Source organism: Lottia gigantea, assembly GCF_000327385.1.
Source record: "Lottia gigantea unplaced genomic scaffold LOTGIsca_31, whole genome shotgun sequence".
Taxonomy (NCBI): domain Eukaryota; kingdom Metazoa; phylum Mollusca; class Gastropoda; family Lottiidae; genus Lottia; species Lottia gigantea.
In genome coordinates, this window is record NW_008709027.1 from 2368803 (window position 1) to 2392440 (window position 23638).

The 23638-nt window shown below is 31.6% G+C and overlaps 1 protein-coding gene across 1 annotated transcript; it reads left to right on the top strand.

Annotated features, from left to right (window-relative positions):
- Positions 1 to 14758: 14758 nt before the first annotated feature.
- On the top strand, positions 14759 to 23291 carry LOTGIDRAFT_119422 (hypothetical protein; the record flags this gene model as incomplete). The annotated part of the gene is made up of 3 exons (XM_009057830.1): positions 14759 to 14869; positions 16375 to 16573; positions 23095 to 23291. Coding segments are annotated over 3 exons (507 nt in total), but the record flags the coding sequence as incomplete, so codon positions are not given.
- Positions 23292 to 23638: the final 347 nt, after the last annotated feature.

The window sequence follows — 23638 nt, forward strand, 5'->3', positions numbered from 1 at the left end:
TGAATAATTATTGATTACGATAATAATTGACTACATGTATATAAGCCATTAAAGGGATTGTAAAGAGGTTTACTAAACTTTGTATGTGTATGTAGGACACTGATAGCATCAATTTGAATTAATTCAATTTGCTATCCGACGACTATGGTTCCTGCAAATCCTCTTAAACTTTGCGATTAATGACGTCATAAAAAACTTTGATTTAGTGGAATTGCAGGAACCACAGACGTCTGCTTGAAAATTGGAGTGTTGCAAATTGATTTTATCAGTCTCCCTGATACACATAAAAAGTTTAGACCCTGTGATATGACGTACCGTATTCGATCCTTATTGACTTAAATTGATCCAACTTTATAATGAAATCTAAAAAGAAAAGCATTTGATGAAATATTCACCATTCTTTGGATATACGGTTAGGTTGTCAAAATGCAAAACCCAGTACACCACTAGTTTCTATAACTACACCGCCTATGAATAAAATTACAAGATTATTGGCCCGAAGAATCGACCTAAATGTCAGATATGAAAGGGTACTGACAGGTGTTACACAAATAAAGAAAACAGTTCAGAACGCCAATCATTCTTGGCTCAATCTAATGGGATAAATTTTTAGAAAAAAGATTTATTTTGTTAAGAAAAGGGAACTACTGCTGAATCTGAATAGATAAACTGGACAGTTCTAAGCGTTTGTTACTTTATCTGAGATCCAGGTGGGATATGGTTTGATACAATAAGCTTATTGATTAAATTGATTTAACATCTTCATTCCCTGATACCTGATTAAAGGCCATTATTCGACATTTTCGGAGTTAATTTGGATCTTGAATATATGTAAATAGTCTTTAGAAGTACTAGAATTTCAACGACGAGCTGTGGACACTACTAATTTAAACCAAATGAGCCGTGAAACATCGCCGTTTGCAATTGGTAAAATGATGATCTAAATAGAAAACGAAATCGACACATTCGGATTCAATTCAACACTATAATTATTATTAAAATGTTCGATTGATTCTGATAATGATACGAAGATATCACTACAAAATTCGACTGAACAAAATGAAAATAACAAATTCTTCAGATCATGGATGATAATTTTAGCAACAGGAAAAAAAAGTCAAGATCTCAATTTTAGTCACGTGTAAACTATAAATTCATACAATGTAAAGGTAAAAAAAACGTCAACCTTATTTCGTTATAATATGTAAAAAATTTATGCACTACGAAACATTAAGTTATACAAGTTCTATAGCATGTAGCCCACAGCATGTGACAATGAATTATATATAAATAATATACAGGTTGAAGCCAATCAGAGGCCCCGACAGAAAGGCCATGATGTCTACAGCCTTTCTGTCAAGGGTTCTGGTTGGCTGTATTAGCTGGCGTACAACCCAATCAAATCGCTGAATTCCGTGATACAAGAAAAGTGACTATTGCAATCAAGGTATAAGTACGAAGTTCATAATAGCTTGACATTGTGAAGATGGTCAATGTCAAGCTATTATCGAGTATAGCCAATAAGAATTCTTGAAAGAAAGTCTGTCTGGCGAAGGTTATGATTGGCTTTATTCGCTAGCGTACAATCCAATCAAATCGATACATTCCATGCTACAAGAAAGGCAGCTATTGCAGTCTAGGTATAAGACGAATGTCGTTAAAATCAGAAATATTATAGATTCAGAACTCATATTCTTGTCATAAGCATAAGACAGATATTTCGGCCCTAATTACCTTGTCCTTGAATCTATGCGGACGAAGCTTTTGAATGACTAAATGTCATAAGGTACCAGTTCAGATCAATTTCGGAGCTTAACTAGGTTATATGAACGAAAACTGTATTAAACATTTGATGCAATATTGAAACAAGTGAACTGCAATTTAAAGGAACACCTTCACTATCCGTTCGACCAAGCATACCTTAGTTTCAGAAACAGGATTTGTTTTAGCTTACATGATCAGTAATAGTGTTCACAGCTCATCGTCAATTTTGAGACTTCAAATCCATGTGTATCCCTAATTATTCACGTTTGAAAGTTACAAATTCGACTAGAATTTTAGTGAGACTAATATGCCATACATAGAAAACACATATATAGGAATAGACAGTGAAATTTCTAATTGGAGCTATATCTGAAGGAATTGTGCGATTTCCGTGCGTTCAGTACTTCTTAAGACTATTAAAGCACAATAAAGACCAAAATCAGTCCCCGAAAATGCCGACTGTTCCCCTTTAAAATGTGGGGTAAAAATAACCATTGACCACCCATGACCTTGTATCAAAGTCTTCAGATTATACGTAATATAATTCTTTTCACCTATTGATATAACCATCTCCGTATGATTTAATTTCTGGAGAAGATAAGTCCTTGGTATTTAGTCTGATAATGCCAATTAATGTATATAAACTTATATCTTGGCATTAGAAAGAGATATTGGTTAAAACTATGATGTGCAAGTTTCAGTTCTGACAGTGATATATGAGGTTTTATCTTTATATGATATATGGTAAGCTTCTATAAATCTGTTATAAGTGTGTATACCGTCAGATTATGATATTTTACTACAATTTTACAGATAAAATAGAATTTTTAACCTTACATTAGGTTAATTTTGTCTACATGTATATGATTCAAAACACTGTCTGGTATAACAATAGAAAGGTCGACTGCACAATCTTGTACAATGGATAAAATTGGTATCATATTGCATTATGTCGCTGTAGAAGACATCTGGTGGCAATAACACTGCGTATCAGAACGTCAATATATTCTAGCGTTGGATTAGAAGGAAGAAAGTCACTTTTATAAATGAAGATACGATTCTATTCATGTGCGTTTTAGTTTGAAAATGATGAAAAATTATATAATATTGGCTTCAAAATAGAACTGGTTATACGCTTATACTCAAACATAGGTTGTCATGCGCGATGAGTTGTTTTATGTTCCCTATCATATCTCCAGAGAGCATGCCAATGCCTTTTCTCTTGAGTATAAAAAATATAAATATACCAGAACGACTGTTAAAAATATGACTCCACGGTTGCTCTTATTGGCTGTGTACGTTAGCCTACAATCCAATCAAAGCTCTGCATTTACAAAGTTCCTTGATACTAGAAACATGACCAATGTTAGTCCTTGGCACTGTGAAGATGTACCTTCGACTCAGAAACAGGAATTTTAATTGCCAAGATTTTAGTGATTGTGGGTCCAAAATTATCATCGTTTGAAAGTGAAAATGACGACTCGTCTCTTCTTGAGACTCTACATATAGACAGAAGAGAGCGAAATTCCTAATTTGAGACATTTATAAAGAAATTATACGATTTTCGTATATTTTTAGTACTTGTTAGGACTATTAACATTACCAAATCAATCCCCAAAAATAACGCAAAAGACTGTGAAGTGAATAAAAAAATGAAAGAGGGGTTCTAAGAATGAAATGCCATTACGTTTTGTGTGCTATTTTTTTGTCAAGAATATGAAAGCAACTCTTTTTCGATCTTTTCGTAGGATAAGCAGCTTTGTACAAACCCTTTGTACATGCCCGGTAAAAAGTAGTTTCAGACCCTAACAAAGATTGGTATGACAATTCGGACTACCAATGCTTTAGTTTGAGCTTGTTTATTCACAAATATACAGTGTAAAATAGCTTAGCATTGGAATATTGAATTACAAGTTAAAATGGGGTCGAGGTAACTCGAGCTCATAGTATTTGGGTGTGGTTACAAATAGTACAATACCGTGAAATATTAGCAATTCACAAAGGTAGTGACTTCCTTATTCAAAAGGTCAAAATAGTTTTTTTTTATATTCACACGAAATAGACCTTATTATAGAGATCAATATTAGTCAGTAATAGAAATTACTTTTCATTCAAAGGACTTCATTTAGGAGCGTATACAAAACATACAGTTGTAAATAAGGTTTTTAAAGACATTCTTGTCTACAGTTTTCACTTTTGAAACGATCCGAATGACGAGGTGTAGGATTCATTGAAGGCAGAAAATGCAGTGTAAGGGTCTCTCTCGTGATATACTTGTATTTCAATTTTAGCAACTCGTGTTTCATGTCCCTTGTTAAATATTAATCTTTATAATTTTATATGTTTATCGGGGACACCTATTTTCAACCAGACGTCTGTGGTTCCTGCAAATCCACTAAAACGAAGTGACATGTATGACACCACCCCTGCAATATTGGTTGTATCATTGGGGTGGCGACATAAAACACTTACTTATAGTAGAATTGCTAAAACCAGAGACGCCTGATTGAAAATTGGAATGGCGCAAATTGGTGCTATTATTGTCCCCGATACACATACGAAATTTAGAAAACCTCTTTACAAAGCTCATATCTACTAAAAGATATTATTAAATGATAATATATATTGCTATCAGATAAAAACAAAAGTTGAACACAGTGCCTTATGTTTAACATGTCTTAATCTATGTTATGTTCTACATAATTCTTACATTCAACTTAAGTCTATATAATATATTAGGCCACTATAAAGTTTATTCATACCAAATCACAACAACTATGTCGGTCCGTTTGGTCACATTTTCATATCGATTCGCGGCATGGTTGGAATTAAGGCGTTTTCAAGTGGCAGCGTCAGTCCTCTGAGACTATGGGATAGTCTGTGGAAGTGCATAGACACATGCAACTCATAGAGCGCCTAAGAAAGTTCTGCCCAAAGAAAATGTTACACAATACATATTTTGGGTAAAAACATGAAAATTATATTTTTAAATTTGAGAATAAAAATCAAGTGTGAATACAATTGGGGTGCAAAACATCCGTACCCCCCTGAACTGGTGCCGCCACTGAATGGTTCATAACAAAGAGCTTCTTGGTTCATGAGTAAAGGTGGGGCAGAACGTGCGTGATGTGGCTGTGCTTCCTAAATGTGATGATTGCATGGGATTATGTTTTGATATTTGATCAAATGTGAGGTGTCTTACAGTAGATTCTAAGAGAAGTCTTTAAAATGTCTAGGCAAGGCCAAAGGGATTTCAAAGACGTTGTTTCTAAGTAGAAGGGTGGAAGGGCAGCAGTGAGGTCTGCCTGGCCGGAAACATCTGCAGTACCCTACTAAGCTTCAGGAAAGATAACTCTACCCATAGAACTGTATACTGCATACAACTGTACACTATGCTCTACCTGATATAATGATCCCCAATCGTTATGTAATAAGATTTATCGGATTTAAAAGTAACAGAAAATCCCATCGTTTAAGGGTGGGAGGGGAGTACTAGCGATAGACCTAATATCTTGGAAGGCCAAATCAAGTGTCACATATTGAAGGGTTCATCATCTGACTAGGGTACGTTGGGTATATTCCGTGATATCAGAATTATATAGAATATTTTATGATAGGCCCTTTTCAATTGTATGTTCTTATCTTTAATCTTTTGTAGATACCTAGCTATGAATTTGAAATTGAATTCCAACATAGACCTATAGCTTGGCATAGGTGCCCAGAAGGTGAGTATACCTATTTGTAATACTAAGTAGCCTACTGATGTCCACTGGTGATATTGTTTTTATATGCCCACATTATAATGTGGTTGTATATTGTCGTCGCCCCTGTCGGTCCGTCCGTCCGTCCACAATTGGCTTGTGAACGCAATAGAGACAACAGTTTTTATCTGATTTGAATAAAAATCTTGGACAAGTTCGAATTTGACGATCTTTCGATGAACGGTTTTTGAATTATTGCCCTTGACTTATGAAAAATGCATCAAAATTTGGTTGTGAATACAACAGAGACCTACAGTTTTCATCCAATTTATATGAAATTTGGTGTGAATATTTATAATGATGAGATCTTGGACAAGTTCGAATCTGACGATCTTTCGATGAACGGTTTTTGAGTTATTGCCCTTGACTTATGAAAAAAGCGTCAAAATTTGTTTATGAACACAATAGAGACTACAGTTTTCATCCAATTTAAATAAAATTTGGTGTGAATATTTATAATGATGAGATCTTGGTCAAGTCTGAAGTTGGCTATATTTCGATGAACGGTTTTTGAGTTATTGCCCTTGATTTATGAAAAAACGCAGCAAAATTTGTTTGTGAACACAATAGAAAGTACAGTTTTCATCCGATTTAAATAAAAATTTGGTATGATCATTTAGCCTATAATGATGAGATCTTAGTCAAGATTGAATTTGACAATTTTTTGATCAACGGAATTTGAGTTATTGCCCATGACTTAGTAAAAACGCATCAAAATTAGATGTTTGGTATGATTTGACACAGATAGGTGACTGCCCTTCGATTGATTACTTTGTTTTAACATAGTGCTGTTTTTATAGCATGCAGTATCAGAAAATGTTATAAAGTCAATTATTGATACAATTGGTAATAAATGGATATGAGTTTGCTGTAAATGGTCTACATATTTAGTCGTGTTGAAACTTTTCGTGATTTTGACAAACCGGGTAATTTTCGACAATAACCTTGTGTTACCCAGTTAATCCCTGTTAATTACTCAACAAGTTTCGTCTTTTATCACCATTATCAAGCTTTTATTGTTACAATGTAACAAATCCCAAATCCTACCCAGTTACATGTGAAATTCTACCAAGATCGGTTAACGGATTAACCGTTTCAACACTTAATATTTAGACTGTGTACCCTTTTGCTTTCTGATTACAGATACTGACATCTGACTGTCCGTCCATTTTTTTTTATATTACATTAAAATTTGAAGACATCAAACACCAATAAAAAGATTGTATGATTGCAGGCAATCCTACTTTAATGTTTCACTTCATTTGATCTCTCTAAATATTTGTTCAAATAGTGAGTTATCGCTGGGTCCACTTATAAAGTGTAAAGTAAAAAACTTGAGTGCATTTACTATAAATTTATCATGTTTCCACTTAAGAATTAAAAGTTGCCTCCCAAATTCAATATAGAATATCGTCTACATTTGATATAGTTGTTTAAATACAAACATTCACAACAAGTTGAATGACAGAATCACAGTGATGTCTTGTTTTTAATGCTTCAAAAGTTAGAGGTAATAGGTTAGAGTTTAAAAACTTGATGGGTTCTCAAGATAAAAACTTGATGGATCTCAAGTTTAAAAAGCTAAGAGTTGGCTTGCCCCATAAACAAGAAATGACATACACAGAGCTGAGCTTGGCTTAAATTCACCTAAATTTTCAACAATGACTTGACCTGATGACACTGAAGTAAAGACCTAATATGAATTTGAAAACAAAGCTTTTTCACAAATGTTGATTGACGCTTTTGGAAAATTTCGCAAACTACCAAAGTATGTTCATTCATTTCAATTATTATATTTTTTTTCAACAGAGTTTTATTAAACAAAAAAAACAATATATAGTTTTTGCTCTCACGAATAGTTGAATATTCAAATTTGAATGCTTTTTATACGCCCACATGAATATGTCTATATTGTCTTCACCCCTGTCGGTCGGATATTGCCCTTGACTTAGAACGCCTTGAAATTTGTTAAAAATTGTTCGTGAGCAGGATTGAAGCTACAGTTTTCATCCGATTCTGATGAAATTTGGTGTGATCATTGGAATTGATAAGATCTGGGACAAGTTCTAACTTGACACATTTTCGATGAACGGTTTTTGATTTATTGCCCTTGACTTTGTTAAAACGCATAGAAATTTGTTAAAAATAGTTTGTGAGCAGGATTGAAGCTACAGTTTTCAACAGATTCTGATGAAACTTGGTGTGATCATTGGAATTGATAAGATCTCGGACAAGTTCTAACTTGACGCATTTTCGATGAACGGTTTTTGAGTTATTGCCCTTGACTTTGTTAAAACGCGTCGAAATTTGTTAAAAATAGTTCGTGAGCAGGATTGAAGCTACAGTTTTCAACCGATTCTGATGAAACTTGGTGTGATCATTGGAATTGATAAGATCTCGGACAAGTTATAACATGACGCATTTTCGATAAACGGTTTTTGAGTTATTGCCCTTGACTTTGTAAAAACACGTCCAAATTTGTTAAAAATAGTTTGTGAGCAGGATTGAAGCTACAGTTTTCAACCGATTCTGATGAAACTTGGTGTGATCATTGGAATTGATAAGATCTCGGACAAGTTCTTACTTGATGCATTTCAATGAACGGTTTTTGAGTTATTGCCCTTGACTTTGTTAAAGCGCGTCGAAATTTGTTAAAAATAGTTTTTGAGCAGGATTGAAGCTACAGTTTTCAACCGATTCTATGAAATGAAACTTGGTGTGATCATTGGAATTGATAAGATCTCGGACATGTTCTAACTTGACGCATTTTCGATGAACGGTTTTTGAGTTATTGCCCTTGACTTTGTTAAAACGCATAGAAATTTGTTAAAAATAGTTTGTGAGCAGGATTGAAGCTACAGTTTTCAACAGATTCTGATGAAACTTGGTGTGATCATTGGAATTGATAAGATCTCGGACAAGTTCTAACTTGACGCATTTTCGATGAACGGTTTTTGAGTTATTGCCCTTGACTTTGTTAAAACGCGTCGAAATTTGTTAAAAATAGTTCGTGAGCAGGATTGAAGCTACAGTTTTCAACCGATTCTGATGAAACTTGGTGTGATCATTGGAATTGATAAGATCTCGGACAAGTTATAACATGACACATTTTCGATGAACGGTTTTTGAGTTATTGTCCTTGACTTTGTTTAAATGCGTCGAAAGTTGTTTTTTGCCCTTGATTAGAGCTGTGTGATTTAATTGTTTGTTGTATTTGGGTTATTGATATTGATTTTAAAAAATTTTGTGGAATTATTCAGCATGAATAATTTCTTCAATATGAGAAAATTCGTACTTTAGTCACTAAAGACTGTTTTATTATTTCTGACAGCTGCCAGTGAGCGTATGTTACCTTGCAACGCAAGCTATCTTTTATGAATATTTGAATCAGATTCTACCATTCGATTATTTGCACATATATTGATACATTTGATCTAAGTTTTATCATTCTACAAAAGAGGCAATAGGAATATAAATAATCTGTATTTGAAAGACATAAAACATAGCGAGTTGTTAGTAATAGTAAGTCTGATTTGTGGATGAGAAAATTTTAGTCCTAAATAGCTGATTTTTCAATGCAATTTTTTTCGGTTGAAAATATTTTGCTGTCAAATGCAGAAAATCACCATTATGGGCATTATTTTTTTTATAAATTGTCTTGTACATGACTCCTCTAACATTTTGTATCCGAAATAATCATGTCTTATGTTGTTGTTTATTTCTAGGTTGGTTAAAAATCAAACGTAGATGTTATAAAGTCTTCTTTGAAGCAGTTTCCTGGAATGATGCTGATAAATTTTGTCAAAGGTTAGTAGAGAACATAAAATTATGATGTTTTGTCCTAATATTTATTTATGACCAAAGCCTCAAATCATACACCTAACTTGATTTACTTTCTTCTGAAATGTCATATATACTAGGTATTAGCTAATAGGTTATCATTTTAATGCCAAATCTATTTAAAAAGTTTATGTAAGATTTTGATATGCTTTTGGGGATGTGTTAGAAAAGTATATTGTGCTGATTTAAGCAAAATAAATGCCTAATTGTGAAGGCTGCAACGATTCACCAATGAATCGATAAATCACGATTCTTTCCATCTCATTGATGCATTGCTTTGGATAAAAATAATCGTAATTCTTAGCCCCCTTTAATAACAAATGACACAGAATTTTTGTGTGTATAAGAAATTGTGTCATGTTTTCATTTTCCAAGTATGATTTTCACATCAAAATTTGCGAAAATTTATTTCTGACTTAAAAAATTGAAATCTTTTTCACAATTCCTTACTTCTAAATGTTCTCAAGTGCTTAATAGTGATAAACTTGTTAATAATTTTACAAATTTCTACTATTTTTTCTCTTTCATGAATCTTGATAGTTATCGCAATAAATGGTATCGTTGGATGTGTAGCGTACAGCGTATCGAATCGTTGCAGCCCTACTAATTGTCAATAAAGACTGTAGACTATAGAATACAGTATATAAAAAATATTTAAAAATATTAAAATAATTTTATTTAAATAGTTTTAATAATATTTATTAAGTTTAACTTTCAATGTTTTTGATAATGAAAAATTTTGCATACTGCTCCTTTAAACCTATAAATGCTAATCTAAATGAAGATAAGATATTTTTCTGATTAAAAGAGTTATTTTGCTTCTGTAATGAAGAGATGAGGAATTTATTTTAAAACCCAAGATATACACCCAATAATAAACATATGTGATTGTTTATTGAATTTGATATTCATATATTGTACATGTAGTCTCATATTAAACTTTATCTTGATTCAATTGTTATCAAGTTTTGAGATTGACAGTACCTGAGGGCAAAATTACTATTTTATGATGATATATATGAATTATATGGTTATATGGTTATATTTTTATAGTCTTTCCACTACCACACCCTGATCATAGTCAGATATCATCAACCTTTAGCCTTTAGCTAATGTGCAAGTCAAATTAAGATGTTATTCAAATAAATCTGCATATTTCAATTCAATTTGATGAAAATACCAATTAAGATGGTTAATTTTAATTATATATTTTCTGGGAGTAGCAATGGCTCATTGAGTTTGCTTGCTACCTAAAAAGTCAGTTGATTTTTCAACCATGTTTTCCCCTCAAACAAAAGGGCCTAGTTGTTTGATGGGACGATTAATCAAGGCGCGTACAGTCTCTACCTTTGCACACAAATTTCAGAGTTGCGAGTCGTAAACACTATTTTCAAAGCAGATATCGAATGCAGCTTAATTTTATTCACCGCACACTGAACCGCATTGTCTGTCCTCATTAGTTCATTTTCATATAATTTCTGTCTTTCAATAAAAGTGAAAACATCCACCAAAAGCAACATTTTAAAGAAAGAATGAAAAGAAAACAACTATAAGATAAATACTTTAGTTCACAAATGATCTTTTCTACTTAGGCATGATATTTCCCAAATAATCATAATAATTTGGTATGTAATAGATATGATTAGAAAATATTAGAATTTTGAATATTTTGTGGAAATGTGTGAAGGTGTTTGTTATCCATGAAATGCGTTTGGTAATCAATTGCTCGATACCTATAAAATGACATAAATTTGTTCAATTTAGTAAATGTTGTCTGTCTTAAAATTATGATTAAACAGTCTATTTTTCCGTTGAAAGTTGATAGATACTATACTGTAATTTTTATGAAAATATCAAGAAGAATTTGAAATGTGATAAAGTTGTCAAGTTTTGTTAGATTTATTTTTTAGAGTTTGAATTTATTGCCAAGTATAGTCTCAAGTCTCAAAGTTGATGATATAGCTAGTGTGTAAAACATATGTTCATATAACATACTCTTTAAATTACAGCTCTATCTACATCTATGCTTTAAAAATTAAGATTATATTAGAAAATTAGGGCGTTGCCAATGTACATTTTCTGATAAAATTAATGAAAGAATAAAAACAGGTGTTACTTTACCACTACAGTCTTATTCTAATTATCTAATACTTTTTATTATTTTAATTGGCCAAGAAAAAATGTAAAGAAATAATTTGTTCTCCACCTGTTTTACATATTAGATAGGTCAAATGTTTATAAAAATGTTATATTGCTTACATCCATATATAATCATGTAGAATAACAAAATAGTTTCACTGTTAAAAAAGTGGGAATAGACCAAATTGAATTGAATTGAAAATTGAATATTTAGTGCAGCATGTTCGATCCTGAACAGTTCTTGACATAACTATGTGTTGTCAGGACCACATCATACTCACTGTCAAATGTAGCCATGAATACAGTGCAAAGAATTCAAGATGTCAATATCCCTAGCAAAACACATCTTCTTCACATAAGTTTCGGCTCTATCTGGATTACATCTGTCCTCAAAGGCCAACAATCAACAGCATAGTTACCCAAAGCTAAAAACCAATCATTCTTGTGTGTTTTTGAATGCAATTATCCAGTTTATCTTAGCTATAAAATATTCTTAAAACAAATACTTAAACAAATGCCCTTAGTGAAGGTTGATATATCTATTCCATTTATAACCTAAATAGGATAGAAGCTATTTCTCTATACATTTAGACTAATACTAATCTCTGTATATAAAATAGAGGATACAGTTATATACATGTATATTCAAGTTTAACTATCTTTGTTTTTCAGCTTTGGAGGAAGTTTAGCACACATTAATGGTTTTAACAGTAATCGAGGTCTAGGGAAAATTATACAAGAATTTTTTGTTAAAGATACCTCAAATGATAAAAATGTTAAAATTCCTGTGGGTAAACAGTCACAGTTATTTTCATGGATTGGTAAGCTCTTAATTTCACCATTTTTAAAGTTCACCATGTTTTTATAGCTACACTGATTTTGACCATTCGAAAATTTGGACAATTTTCTCTACATCTATCTACACCTGTAGCTAAAAGAAACCACCTCTGTAGAAGAACAGTTGAAACCATTCAGAAAGAGGTATAATCGTCTAAATAGTTGGTTGAGCACAGTTCAAATTCAGCTACCTGTAGTATTTTTATACGCCCACACGTAAGATGGGCGTATATTGTAATCACCCCGTCGGTCCGTCCGTCTGTTCACATTTGGCTCGTGCTCACTCTACAGGCTACAGTTCTTTATGGATTCTTTTGATTTTTATTTTGTGTGTCAATGTTGTTATGAAGATGATCCCTATTGATTTTCGTGATAATCGGATAATTTTTCACGGAAATATCCTGTCTGACTTGACGTTTTACTCTATTAGCTATATTGTGCAATTCGTGCTCACTCTACAAGCTACACTTTTTTACAGATTCTTTTGATTTTGATTTTGTGTGTCAATGTCATTATGAAGATGATCCCTATCGATTTTTGTGATGATCGGATAGTTTTTCACCAAAATATCCTGTCTGACTTGAAATTTTACTCTATTAGCTATATTGTGCAACTCGTGCTCACTCTACAGGCTACAATTCTATACGGATTCTTTTGATTTTTATTTTGTGTGTCAATGTCATTATGAAGATGATCCCTATCGATTTTTGTGATAATCAGATAGTTTTTCACCAAAATATCCTGTCTGACTTGAAATTTTACTCTATTAGCTATATTGTGCAACTTGTGCTCACTCTACAAGCTACAATTCTGTACATTCTTAGATTCTTTTGATTTTGATTTTGTGTGTCAATATCATTATGAAGATGGTAAATATATTGAATTTCATAATACTTACAATCAAAGCTATCTGTGGGCGTATGTTACCTTGCCTGGCAAGCTATATTTCAGAATTAAAATCTGAATAATTGAAAATGAAGGATTCCCTTGATTTTGAAACTTAATATCCAATTATGATTGTGATATCAATCATCATGGTAAGACCTCTTCTTCAATTTTTTAAGGCTTCAACCAAGAAATAGATGGTAAATTTTACTGGTCTAATGGTGATACGGGTACAGAACAGGAAGGCTTTTGGTCACCAAATAATCCCCCTTTTATTTCAAGTAAGTTTCATTCTTGATAGTCTAGAATATACTTTTAGCTTGTGATATGTGTTGTAAACCTGGTACCACACTACATCTTTATTTTTGTGATGTCTGAATCAGCCTATATTGTGATGAAAGTGATATTTGTGGGTATCTTAGTAGTACTATAAAACCTAAGTTACTAATGTTTATGAGGAATTTCAGTTAAATGATATCCTTGTCACTGTTCTTTTTTCAAAATCTCTAGCCATTGTTTAATATAATATGTATTTTGGTAACAGGTATTAAAGAAAAGAAATGTTGTGATATTGGTTTAAATGAAACAAAATATGGTAAATATAGATGGATATTACATGGATGTGAACAGAAGCGACCTTTTGTATGTGAAATAAGAACATGTGAACGTCATGAGAAAAGATGTGCTGATGGAAGAGGGTGTATTTGTAAAAATTGGATTTGTGATGGTATGAAAGATTGTTTAGATGGATCTGATGAAAGAGATTGTAATACAGGTATGTGGAAATTAAACACATAATTTGTGAATATATATTTTTTTCTCTTTATATTCTGGAAGTATATTTCATTATTGCAGACTGATGTACCAAAGATCTTTACAGTTTGTCCTGAAATAGTCAATAAGGAGATTTTATTTGATGCCTCTATTTTATCTGGCTTAGAAAGTGAAAGAAACTTTTGTTTTGCAGTTATATTATAATTTATAACTTATACACCACTTAGACGCAACATATAGTGATGTCAGACCTTCTGTTTTTTTCTGTTTTTTTTGTCTGTTTGAGTTTTTATACATCCACATGAAAATGTGGTTGTATATTGCCGTCGTTCTTGTCCGAAACTACAATTTTCAATGGATTTTGATGAAACTCTGTGTGAGCAAGGACTTTTCAATAAAACGGATTTTGAGTTTTTGCCGTTGAATACGTAACATCGGGTCAAAATTTGTTTGTGGCCACAATAGAAGCTAGAATTTTCAATGGATTTTGATGAAACTTGGTGTGAGCATTGGAATTGATAAGATCTTGACGATTTTTCGATGAACGGTTTAGTTATTGCCCTAGACTTAGTAAAATCGCGTCAAAATTGGTTTGTGGCCACTATAGAATTTGGAATGGTGCAAATTGATGCTGTAATTGTCTAATACACCAGAAAGATATAAAAAATCACATTCAAAATGACTCATTTTGGGATTCCAACTCATTAAGAAGTTGTTCTTTGCTCTGTATTTTAGATGTACAGTGTGGTGGAATAGTATCAGGATTAACTGGCATTTTTAATTCTCCTAATTATCCTAAAAAATATCTCAAATATACAGATTGTCAGTGGAGAATTGAAACTGTTGTGGGATCAAAAATACAGCTGACAGTAAGTTTTGATATTATAAACCAATATCTCAGCCCCATATATTTCAGCAATGATCTTAGCACTAGAATATCCCAGGAACAGTGTTTGCAGTTAAGACCTTAGGACATCTTAGCTCTTAGATTGTTTCAAAAATATGAGGCCAGATGCATAATCATCAATTTAATACTACATTATTATGTGACAAATATTTGTTTTTCTTAATGTATATTTAATTAACTTGTGATATGTAATTGACTGAAACAAGATCTCAGTAAAAAGTTTATGCACTGAATTGAAAATATTTTCAAATATCCTATCTTTTAGTGGACAAATTGTTAAAAACAAGTTTGATGTTTATTTACAGTTTAATGAATTCAACTTGGAGTCTAAGTATGATTATATTACAATATTTGATGGTAGCAACACAGATTCTACTAAACTGGGACATTATACTGGTAATGATCTACCTACAGTACCTCTCTCATCATCTAATGTTCTTATTATTCATATGAAATCTGACCATTCCAAACAGAAAAAAGGATTTCAGGCAGCATTTCATACAGGTAATGTATAAGACTTTAACAGATCTTTTACAGCCAATACTAAATATTATATTGTAAGATAATGTTCCACTGTGATATATAAACATGTGATAGTAATGCTTAAAATAATTAACTTAGGTTTAGTAAAACAGAACCTCCTTTTCTGTTGTGTGAATCTAATATAAGAAGCCATTTCATAATAATACGAGCGTAAAATGATTCCATTGACAAATGTAGTTTAGCTGAATGCATGTGCCATCAAATGAATCCCAAATTCTAGTTTTGTAACATAATACTGGTTGTGGATTGGCTTGATACATTTGTATCTTTATGTTTTTTAGTATTATTTGATGGTGATAAAGATAGTTGTGGTGGAAGTTTAACAGCTGATGATCATACAAGATGGTTCACATCCCCAAGATATCCACAGTATTATCCTGATAACTTAGTCTGTGATTGGATCATTACGGCTCAAAATAAAAATGATATTATAACTTTACAGGTACATCCTTAAAGCATTTAAACAGCTTGATGTTAAGTTAAGGCCCTTAACCCTGCATGCAACAGTTCTTTTAAGCTTCTTGAGCTTTCCATGTTGAGGCCCTCTTGTTTCTCTTATTGTAAATTGCATGATATTGTCAAGGCTGTAGCACAGTCCAAGTTCAAATGAGGCAGAGAAGGTTTGGTGGATTAAAAATACATACACTTCGTTGTTGTTTTAAAAGTGAGACATTTGCCATTATGCTATAACCTTGATTGTTCATCTTCATTAGACCACAAAAGTGTAAAATAGTGGAATAGAGATATCTATTTATCCAAAGTGTAAAAGAGATATATTTATACTGTGAAACTGTGAATTTGATTTTTTTAGCAAATTATGTGTTGTGTCAGCTCAAATGTTACGGTTCGTCTTATAAATGATTTTTAACATTGATCATTATCTATAACATATTTAAGGATTTATTTTACTTTCTGTATATACAGTTTGGAGATTTTGAATTTGAAAATCCCTATGATTGGATAGAAGTAAGAAATGGTGATTCCAGTTCCTCTGAGTTATTTGAGAGATTTAGTGGTGATAATTTACCTAAAGTTATTATTTCATCTGAATCTGAATTATTTGTGAAGATGAATTCTGATTTTTCGTATGGTATGAAAGGTTTTAATGCTACATATAAGATAGGTAAGTAAAGTATTGTTATGAATATTATGTTAAGGTACAATTTTTGATGGTGTTTTCAGGTTTCTGCCAATTTGGGTTATGATGACATTATTTGCATTGGATACTTGGTAAATTGGTAAAATTACCATGAACAAATTATTTTGTGATTTGTAAAGCATGGAAAAAGTGTATAGTCATTCAGTTGGTACTGAGGCTTTGTGTGCTACAGACTGAGCAACTTAAAGACCCCGCAACAGTTGGAAATGGAAAAAGATTAGGCTAATGTGTCTGTCCTGGTGAAAGTTCCCTCATTGCAAACTGCATGGCATTGCCTGACTTCATTTTCCTTATCAGGTGCAGAGAAATAGGACATGAAATTCTCATTCCTGTCGTTATTTGTGATTTGTAGGCTGTGATATAGATATTATGAATGGTTTTGGTAAGATTGAATCTCCTGGTTATGGTGTGACTAAATACCCAAATAATCTGAATTGTATTTGGAGAATAGCTGATCCTAACCAACGACATCTTACTTTAAGTTTTAACACAGATTTTAATACAGAGAAAAAGTCTGATATAGTTTCTGTAAGTTGATGTCATTATTTCTTTAGTATTTTGTTTGTATTCAATAAAACCAAAAAAGGGTTTATATGTCTTTCTGAAACTAGAGACTACACCATAAAAAGTTATAATATCCCTAACTAATTTACTTGTTGATAGCAGACATATAGATGGTGTATGTTGTCTTGCAAGACTATTGCTCTGGGGCTGACTAGCTATCTGAGTCAATATGGAAAACAGGTTGATAAGTAGGTCTATGAACAATTTGAAAGTCTCAGAAAACAGTTCAGAAAAAGACAGATTATCCACCTTTCACAACTAAGAATCTATTTGAGTTACTTCAACTTTCACCATGTTTGATAATTCTTGATTTAGAATGAATTTTGTTAAGGGGTTAAGGATGAATTTTGTTCAAGAGTATAAAGGAGTTTTCTGGAAATGTAGACAAAGGTAACATTCACAGCTTTTCAGTGAGCTGAAATCAGTGTAGGGTAGAGACCTCCCTACACCTGTATTGTTTGTTCATTGTGACTGCAGACATCCCAGAGTTCACCACGTCTTGTTGTCATGTCTGAAAATTAACAGAAGAAATTTTTTATTGGAAACAGAATTTGAAATTTTTCAGATTCATTTCAATTTTTTCCAGGTAAGCTTTCATGTGTTTTAGAGCAATTGTTCATTTTCATAATATGAAGTTTTATCAAAGTGCTCTGACTATTTTAGATTTTTGCATTCACTTCCTTGATTTTGTTGTTGAGTGAAAAAACGATTTTTATTTAAGAGATATGTGCCATCCTTACATTGTATGCTACACATTGTTTTTATTCTTCCAGTTTCTGGTTTTAAGAAAAGGAAGATTTAAATTCACTGAGACATAGATTGAGTGAAATAGTTTTTATATGAGGTAGGTAAATTTAGTTTAAAGTTCTTAAGACACTGTGTATTATTAGAGATAAAGTAAGGTATAATTATACAAACTACTAGGTATAAATTAACTATGGGTAAAGATTATGTGCTTATAGGAAATGATATATAATCAAATAAGATAATGATAAAAATTATTTGAAAATGTTTCTCCTTAATTAGTGCTGTGCTATAGCACTAGAAACATAGTTTCCGATCAGCCTTGATAACTTCTATTGATAAACAAATTTCAATATTATTTGAAAGAGAAATGTAATAAACAAAAGCTCATTTTTTGCTTTTAGCTGGCACTTCTGGCATAGGATTTTTGAAATTACAATATGTGGAATAAAGTAAATGACCCACTAAACAAGTTTGAAAATTTTGATTGCAACTAAAAACTATTTTGATGGTGACATTTGACTGCAATTATTGAATCTGTGGTCGATTTGAACCTTCCAAAGATCAGTTTATATGACAGAATCATGCCAGTCCTGGCTTCATTTTCAAAAATGTGTTTTGACTTAGCATTCAGACATTTCACAACCCCAATTAGAGGCAGACACAGCTGGCAAATAGGGTTGAAACTTTTTTCAAAAGAAATATGTTTATTAGTATTTTATTCTCCCTAGCATGGTTACATTCAGAATTATTTAAGAAATATAAAACAATATGTAAATCTTTGGTGTGTGAAATTTAGAAATTCTATTTGATATTCACCTGTAACATTCACTAGTCCTACACTAACATCTAACATACTTACACTGAGATTCCTAGATTTTATAATGTCTAAAACCTTAATTTGGAATTAGGTAACCAAAATGGGAGATTGTTTTCCAAAATGTCAAAAACCAATGTTGACGATCAATATTTTGAAAATTTTAAATATTTTAAATATTTTTTAGTCTAGGTTTGATTTTTCTGATTTTATTTTTTGTAAAAAGTTTTACATTGTCAAAAACGTTGTAAATTATATTGTAAATATTTCTAAAGTATGCTATTTATATTTATGTATCTTCTTGATCAAACAGAATTTGTTTTAAAAGGGTTGATTAAAAACAGATAGTTCTTTAACAGTTTAGCCTAGTTTTGATGTTTGGCTTTAAAATGGCTTGATATTATTAGTTAAAATCTTAAGAATACATAGGAAACATATTGTTTACAATTAGGTGTTTAATTTACTCTGATCTGTACATCAGTTTTCTAACAACTTCCAAATAGCATAACAAACAAAATGAAATGTTTTTAAATATTTTTGCCATTTAAAACCTAACAGCCAGATTTTTTGGGTAAAGACTTTCAGATACATTAAAGGGCACAATTCTCTAGATTTTGGTATATAGTGTTTACAAATTAAAGCAAAAAAAGATTTTAACCTACAAAAAAAGCAGAATGTCCCTTTAAGGTGTGGTTCTGTTGATTTTAAGATTAAAATGATTTTATTTTTTGTAGATGTTGATGCAGTTGAAATGGTAATAGTGATAAGAAGAGGGAAGACTGTTATTTTAATCTAAACAAACCAATGAAGATCTTTATTATTTGTTTATTGTGTATATAATTAGAATTAAAAAGATATGGATCTTGTTGTTTTTATTGAACTACTAAGTTCAAAGAACTAAACTTATGCCTATAATGAAATTTAGGCAAGGCCATAGATCACCTAAAAACTATATACTCAATAAAAATTGAAATTGTGGCCTTTGTGATGATGGCTTTAAAGTGTTTTTATATGCCCACATTATAATGTGGACGTATATTGTCGTCACCCATGTCCGTCCGTCCGTCTGTCCACAATTGGCTTGTGATTGCAATAGAGACTACAGTTTTCATCTGATTAGAATGAAATTTGGTGTGATCATTTATATTGATGAGATCTTGGACAAGTTCAATATTCAGGATTTTTCGATGAACGGTTTTTGAGTTATTGCCCTTGATTTATGAAAAACGAGTCAAAATTTTTTTTTGAACACAATAGAGAGTACAATTTTCATCCTATTTCAATGAAATTTGATATGATTATTTTTAATGATGAGATCTTAATCAACATTGAATCTGACAATTTTTCGATCAACGGAATTTTAGTCATTTCCCTTGACTTAGTAAAAACTCATCAAAATTTTTGGTGATAGAGGTGACAGTTTATGTCAGAATTTTGTAAAATGATGTGGTTTTTGTTTAAATCAACAATATCTTGCACAAATTAAATTTTTGGTATAATTTAACATAGATAGGTGACTGCCCTTGATATACTGAAAATGTTTCAGGAAAGTGGGCGTATCTTGCTAGTCAACCACTTGTTATATGTGGAGTGCATATTTCAGTTGCCCATGTTTAATCAACAGCCTAGAAGGCACAAGTTTTGTAGAAACTTTGTAAATCAAGTGATTTCTTAGTTTAAGTGATTTTCTTCTTCTAGCATACACAAGTTTTGATTAAATTTATTGATATTTTTGGAAATCTGTATTCAAAAGTTTGACAAAGAAAACATTTTGGCTCTTAACATTTAGTCACACCTAAACCTTACTGAAAATGCTTCGAGCCTTTGTTAAAATTGTCTATTTTTATACGCCCACATTATGTTTTCGTATACTGTCATCCACAATTGGCTTGTGAACACAATATAGAATAGAGTTTTTATCTGATTTGAATAAAATTTGTTGTGATCATATATATTCATGAGATCTTGGATAAATTCGAATTTGACAATCTTTTGATGAACGGTTTTTGAGTTATTTCCCTTGACTTATGTCATCTTGTCATCTGATTGAAAAGAAATTTGGTATGATCATTTATAATGATGAGATCTTAGTCAAGATTAAATTTGACAATTTTTTGATAAACGGAATTTGAGTTATTGCCCATGACTTAGTAAAAATGCATCAAAATTAGATGTTTGGTATGATTTGACACAGATAGGTGACTGCCCTTGATATACTGAAAATGTATCAGGAAAGTGGGCGTATCTTGCTAGGCAACCACTTGTCAATGATTTTGTGAGTGTTAATTGTCTCTAAACATTGAAAATGCAGTTGGCAACAATATTTAGAATAAAAGTATTTTACAACTGGATATGGAAGTTGGTGTATCTGACATGTAGACATATTCCATTATGTATGTTTGAAATGTGTTAATTATTGACAAATCAGTATTCTGCAATGAAGATTATGTTCATTGTCAGGGACTTTTTGTGAGTTTGGAACTGAACTTGAGTCTGTTTGATCATAATATGCTTACGAAAATGAATAATAGACTACAGTTTTGATCTGATTTGAATAAAACTTGATTTGAATGTGTATATACATTGCTGAATTTGAATTTCTCAATGTTTTAGATTAACAGTTAGGAGTAATTCCCCTTGATGGCACTGACAACATCCGTCTTGAATTAGAGATCTCAAATTTTCAATCAACTTTTTGTGAGTCATTGTCCTTGACTCTTGTCCATAGATTTGAGCATATCTTGATGAAATATAATATGCCCATTCTCTGACATAAAACATTGAAAAAAGCTACTAGTCTTCTTGATAGGACAGTATAAGGCTATGTTGTAGTCTAATCTATCCATTATGGAATAAACATTGACTTATAGTAATCTCTATGATAAGCAAACTTAAGTGCAGAGAGAAACTGAAAAACTTTTTTACAGGTATACAATGGCTCTAGTCAACCAGTCCAAGTATTCTCAGGAAAGATAACTCCTCTACCTACTTATTCTAAAAATGGAAAATTTCAAGTTCATTTTACATCTGATAAACGTATTCAGAGATTAGGATGGACAGCATCTGTTTCATATGGTAATAACTTTACTTTCATATTTGATTAACCAAAATTTAATGAATGTAGAGATGATAGTGAATTTGGCGCATCAGACAGAAAAAAAAATTGAAAGTATGTTAAATAGATCAAAGTATATTGACTTTGAAAGATCTGTGTTTTAAAACTGCATTAGAAATAGGTAGCATACTGTAATTGGTACAATCCCTAAGACATACAACACACATGTATTTATATGCATCAGGATTACAACAAACTGTGGTTTGACTTGTCTCAATTGCTCTGGTCGAGGACTGTCATACTCTGATAAGATGTATAATTCATCTTGCTATTGTATATTATAGATTGTAATGAATTGGTAGTTAATAAACCGGTGATTATTAATTCTACTAGTAATTATTATGGTAGTATTATACAATTTAGCTGTGATAAAGGATATATATTAGATGGACCATCTATAACTATCTGTGATATTAATGGTCAATGGAGACCAAATCAAATACCAACTTGTTCATGTAAGTTATGTTCTTAGTTAAAGCTACTAAGTTGGATTATCAATTGGGAAAAGAGATTAAATTAGTTGTCGTATAGATATGTCCAATGTTTCACATTATTAGAATGTGTTCGAAAAAATTAGCTTGATACAATACAGTTAAGTAGTCAAAACAATATTTTATATGAGCTTCTTTCAGTGTCATTGATGAAAGATGTCTGTATGTCATTATAAGACATCATTCGACTGAAATTTTGAGAGCAGAAATCATTTTAACTCTATTTACAGACCTATCTTCTTGGAATGTCTTTTGATTGAAAAGAGAAATTAATCTGTTTTTCATATTTTTTTTTAGTAATAAATTGTGGCCCACCAAGAATACCAGAGAATGGTATGATAGTTAAATTAAATACAATAACTTATGGTGGTATAGTGCAATATGACTGTATAGAAGGCTATGAATTACTAGGAGATAGATATAGTATCTGTTATCAAAATGGCTGGTCTACAATCCCAACTTGTGATGGTAAGTTATATACTCAATTGCGTAAACAGCTTTTAAAACTGCCATTATGCCATGAAGCAATCTGATGACATTAGGTTACTACCACATTCAATTTTGTATCCTACCACAGCTATTAGAGTAAGTAACATACCTAAGTATACTGTGCCAGATATAATGTTATGGTGATAGTGTTGTCATTTTTTTTTTTAATAAGGTTACAATAATAGTATTTCTCCCAAAACAACACAGTGTCAGTATAAGTACATTGTCTTTTGTCAATTCTATTCTATATTAATTATTATTACAGCAATCTACTGTCCTAAAGTCTTACCACCAGTCAATGGTATAGTTTTTGCTGAAGACAATAGATATGGTGCTAGTTTAATATATAAATGCAAAGTAGGTTATAGATTGGTAGGATCTGCTGAAGCTCATTGTCAAGCTGATAAAACTTGGTCTAGTCCAACACCAACTTGTCAAGGTATGACACCTAAACCTCAATGATTAGCACCATTATCAATGGTATTACCTTGGAAACACTGTAAGGTGTTGATACAAATCCTGTTGAGGAATTCCTCTTTGTTCTCCACTTTCTACAGAGATTCTTTAATTTAAACAGTTTTCATTCTTATTTTAGCAGAGTTAAAGTCCTCTAGTATTAATGCAAAACTGTGTAATTGTTTGATTTCAATAATCATATAGATCATAAAACTTTTTGAATGAGCTTGTGTCATTGTTTATAATTATCTGATCAATAAAGAAGATATCCTGTGTGTTGTTTATATGTATCATTTTCATATATTTTATTGTGGTATTTCAGCCTATCACTGTCCTATTATAAAAGGTATAGT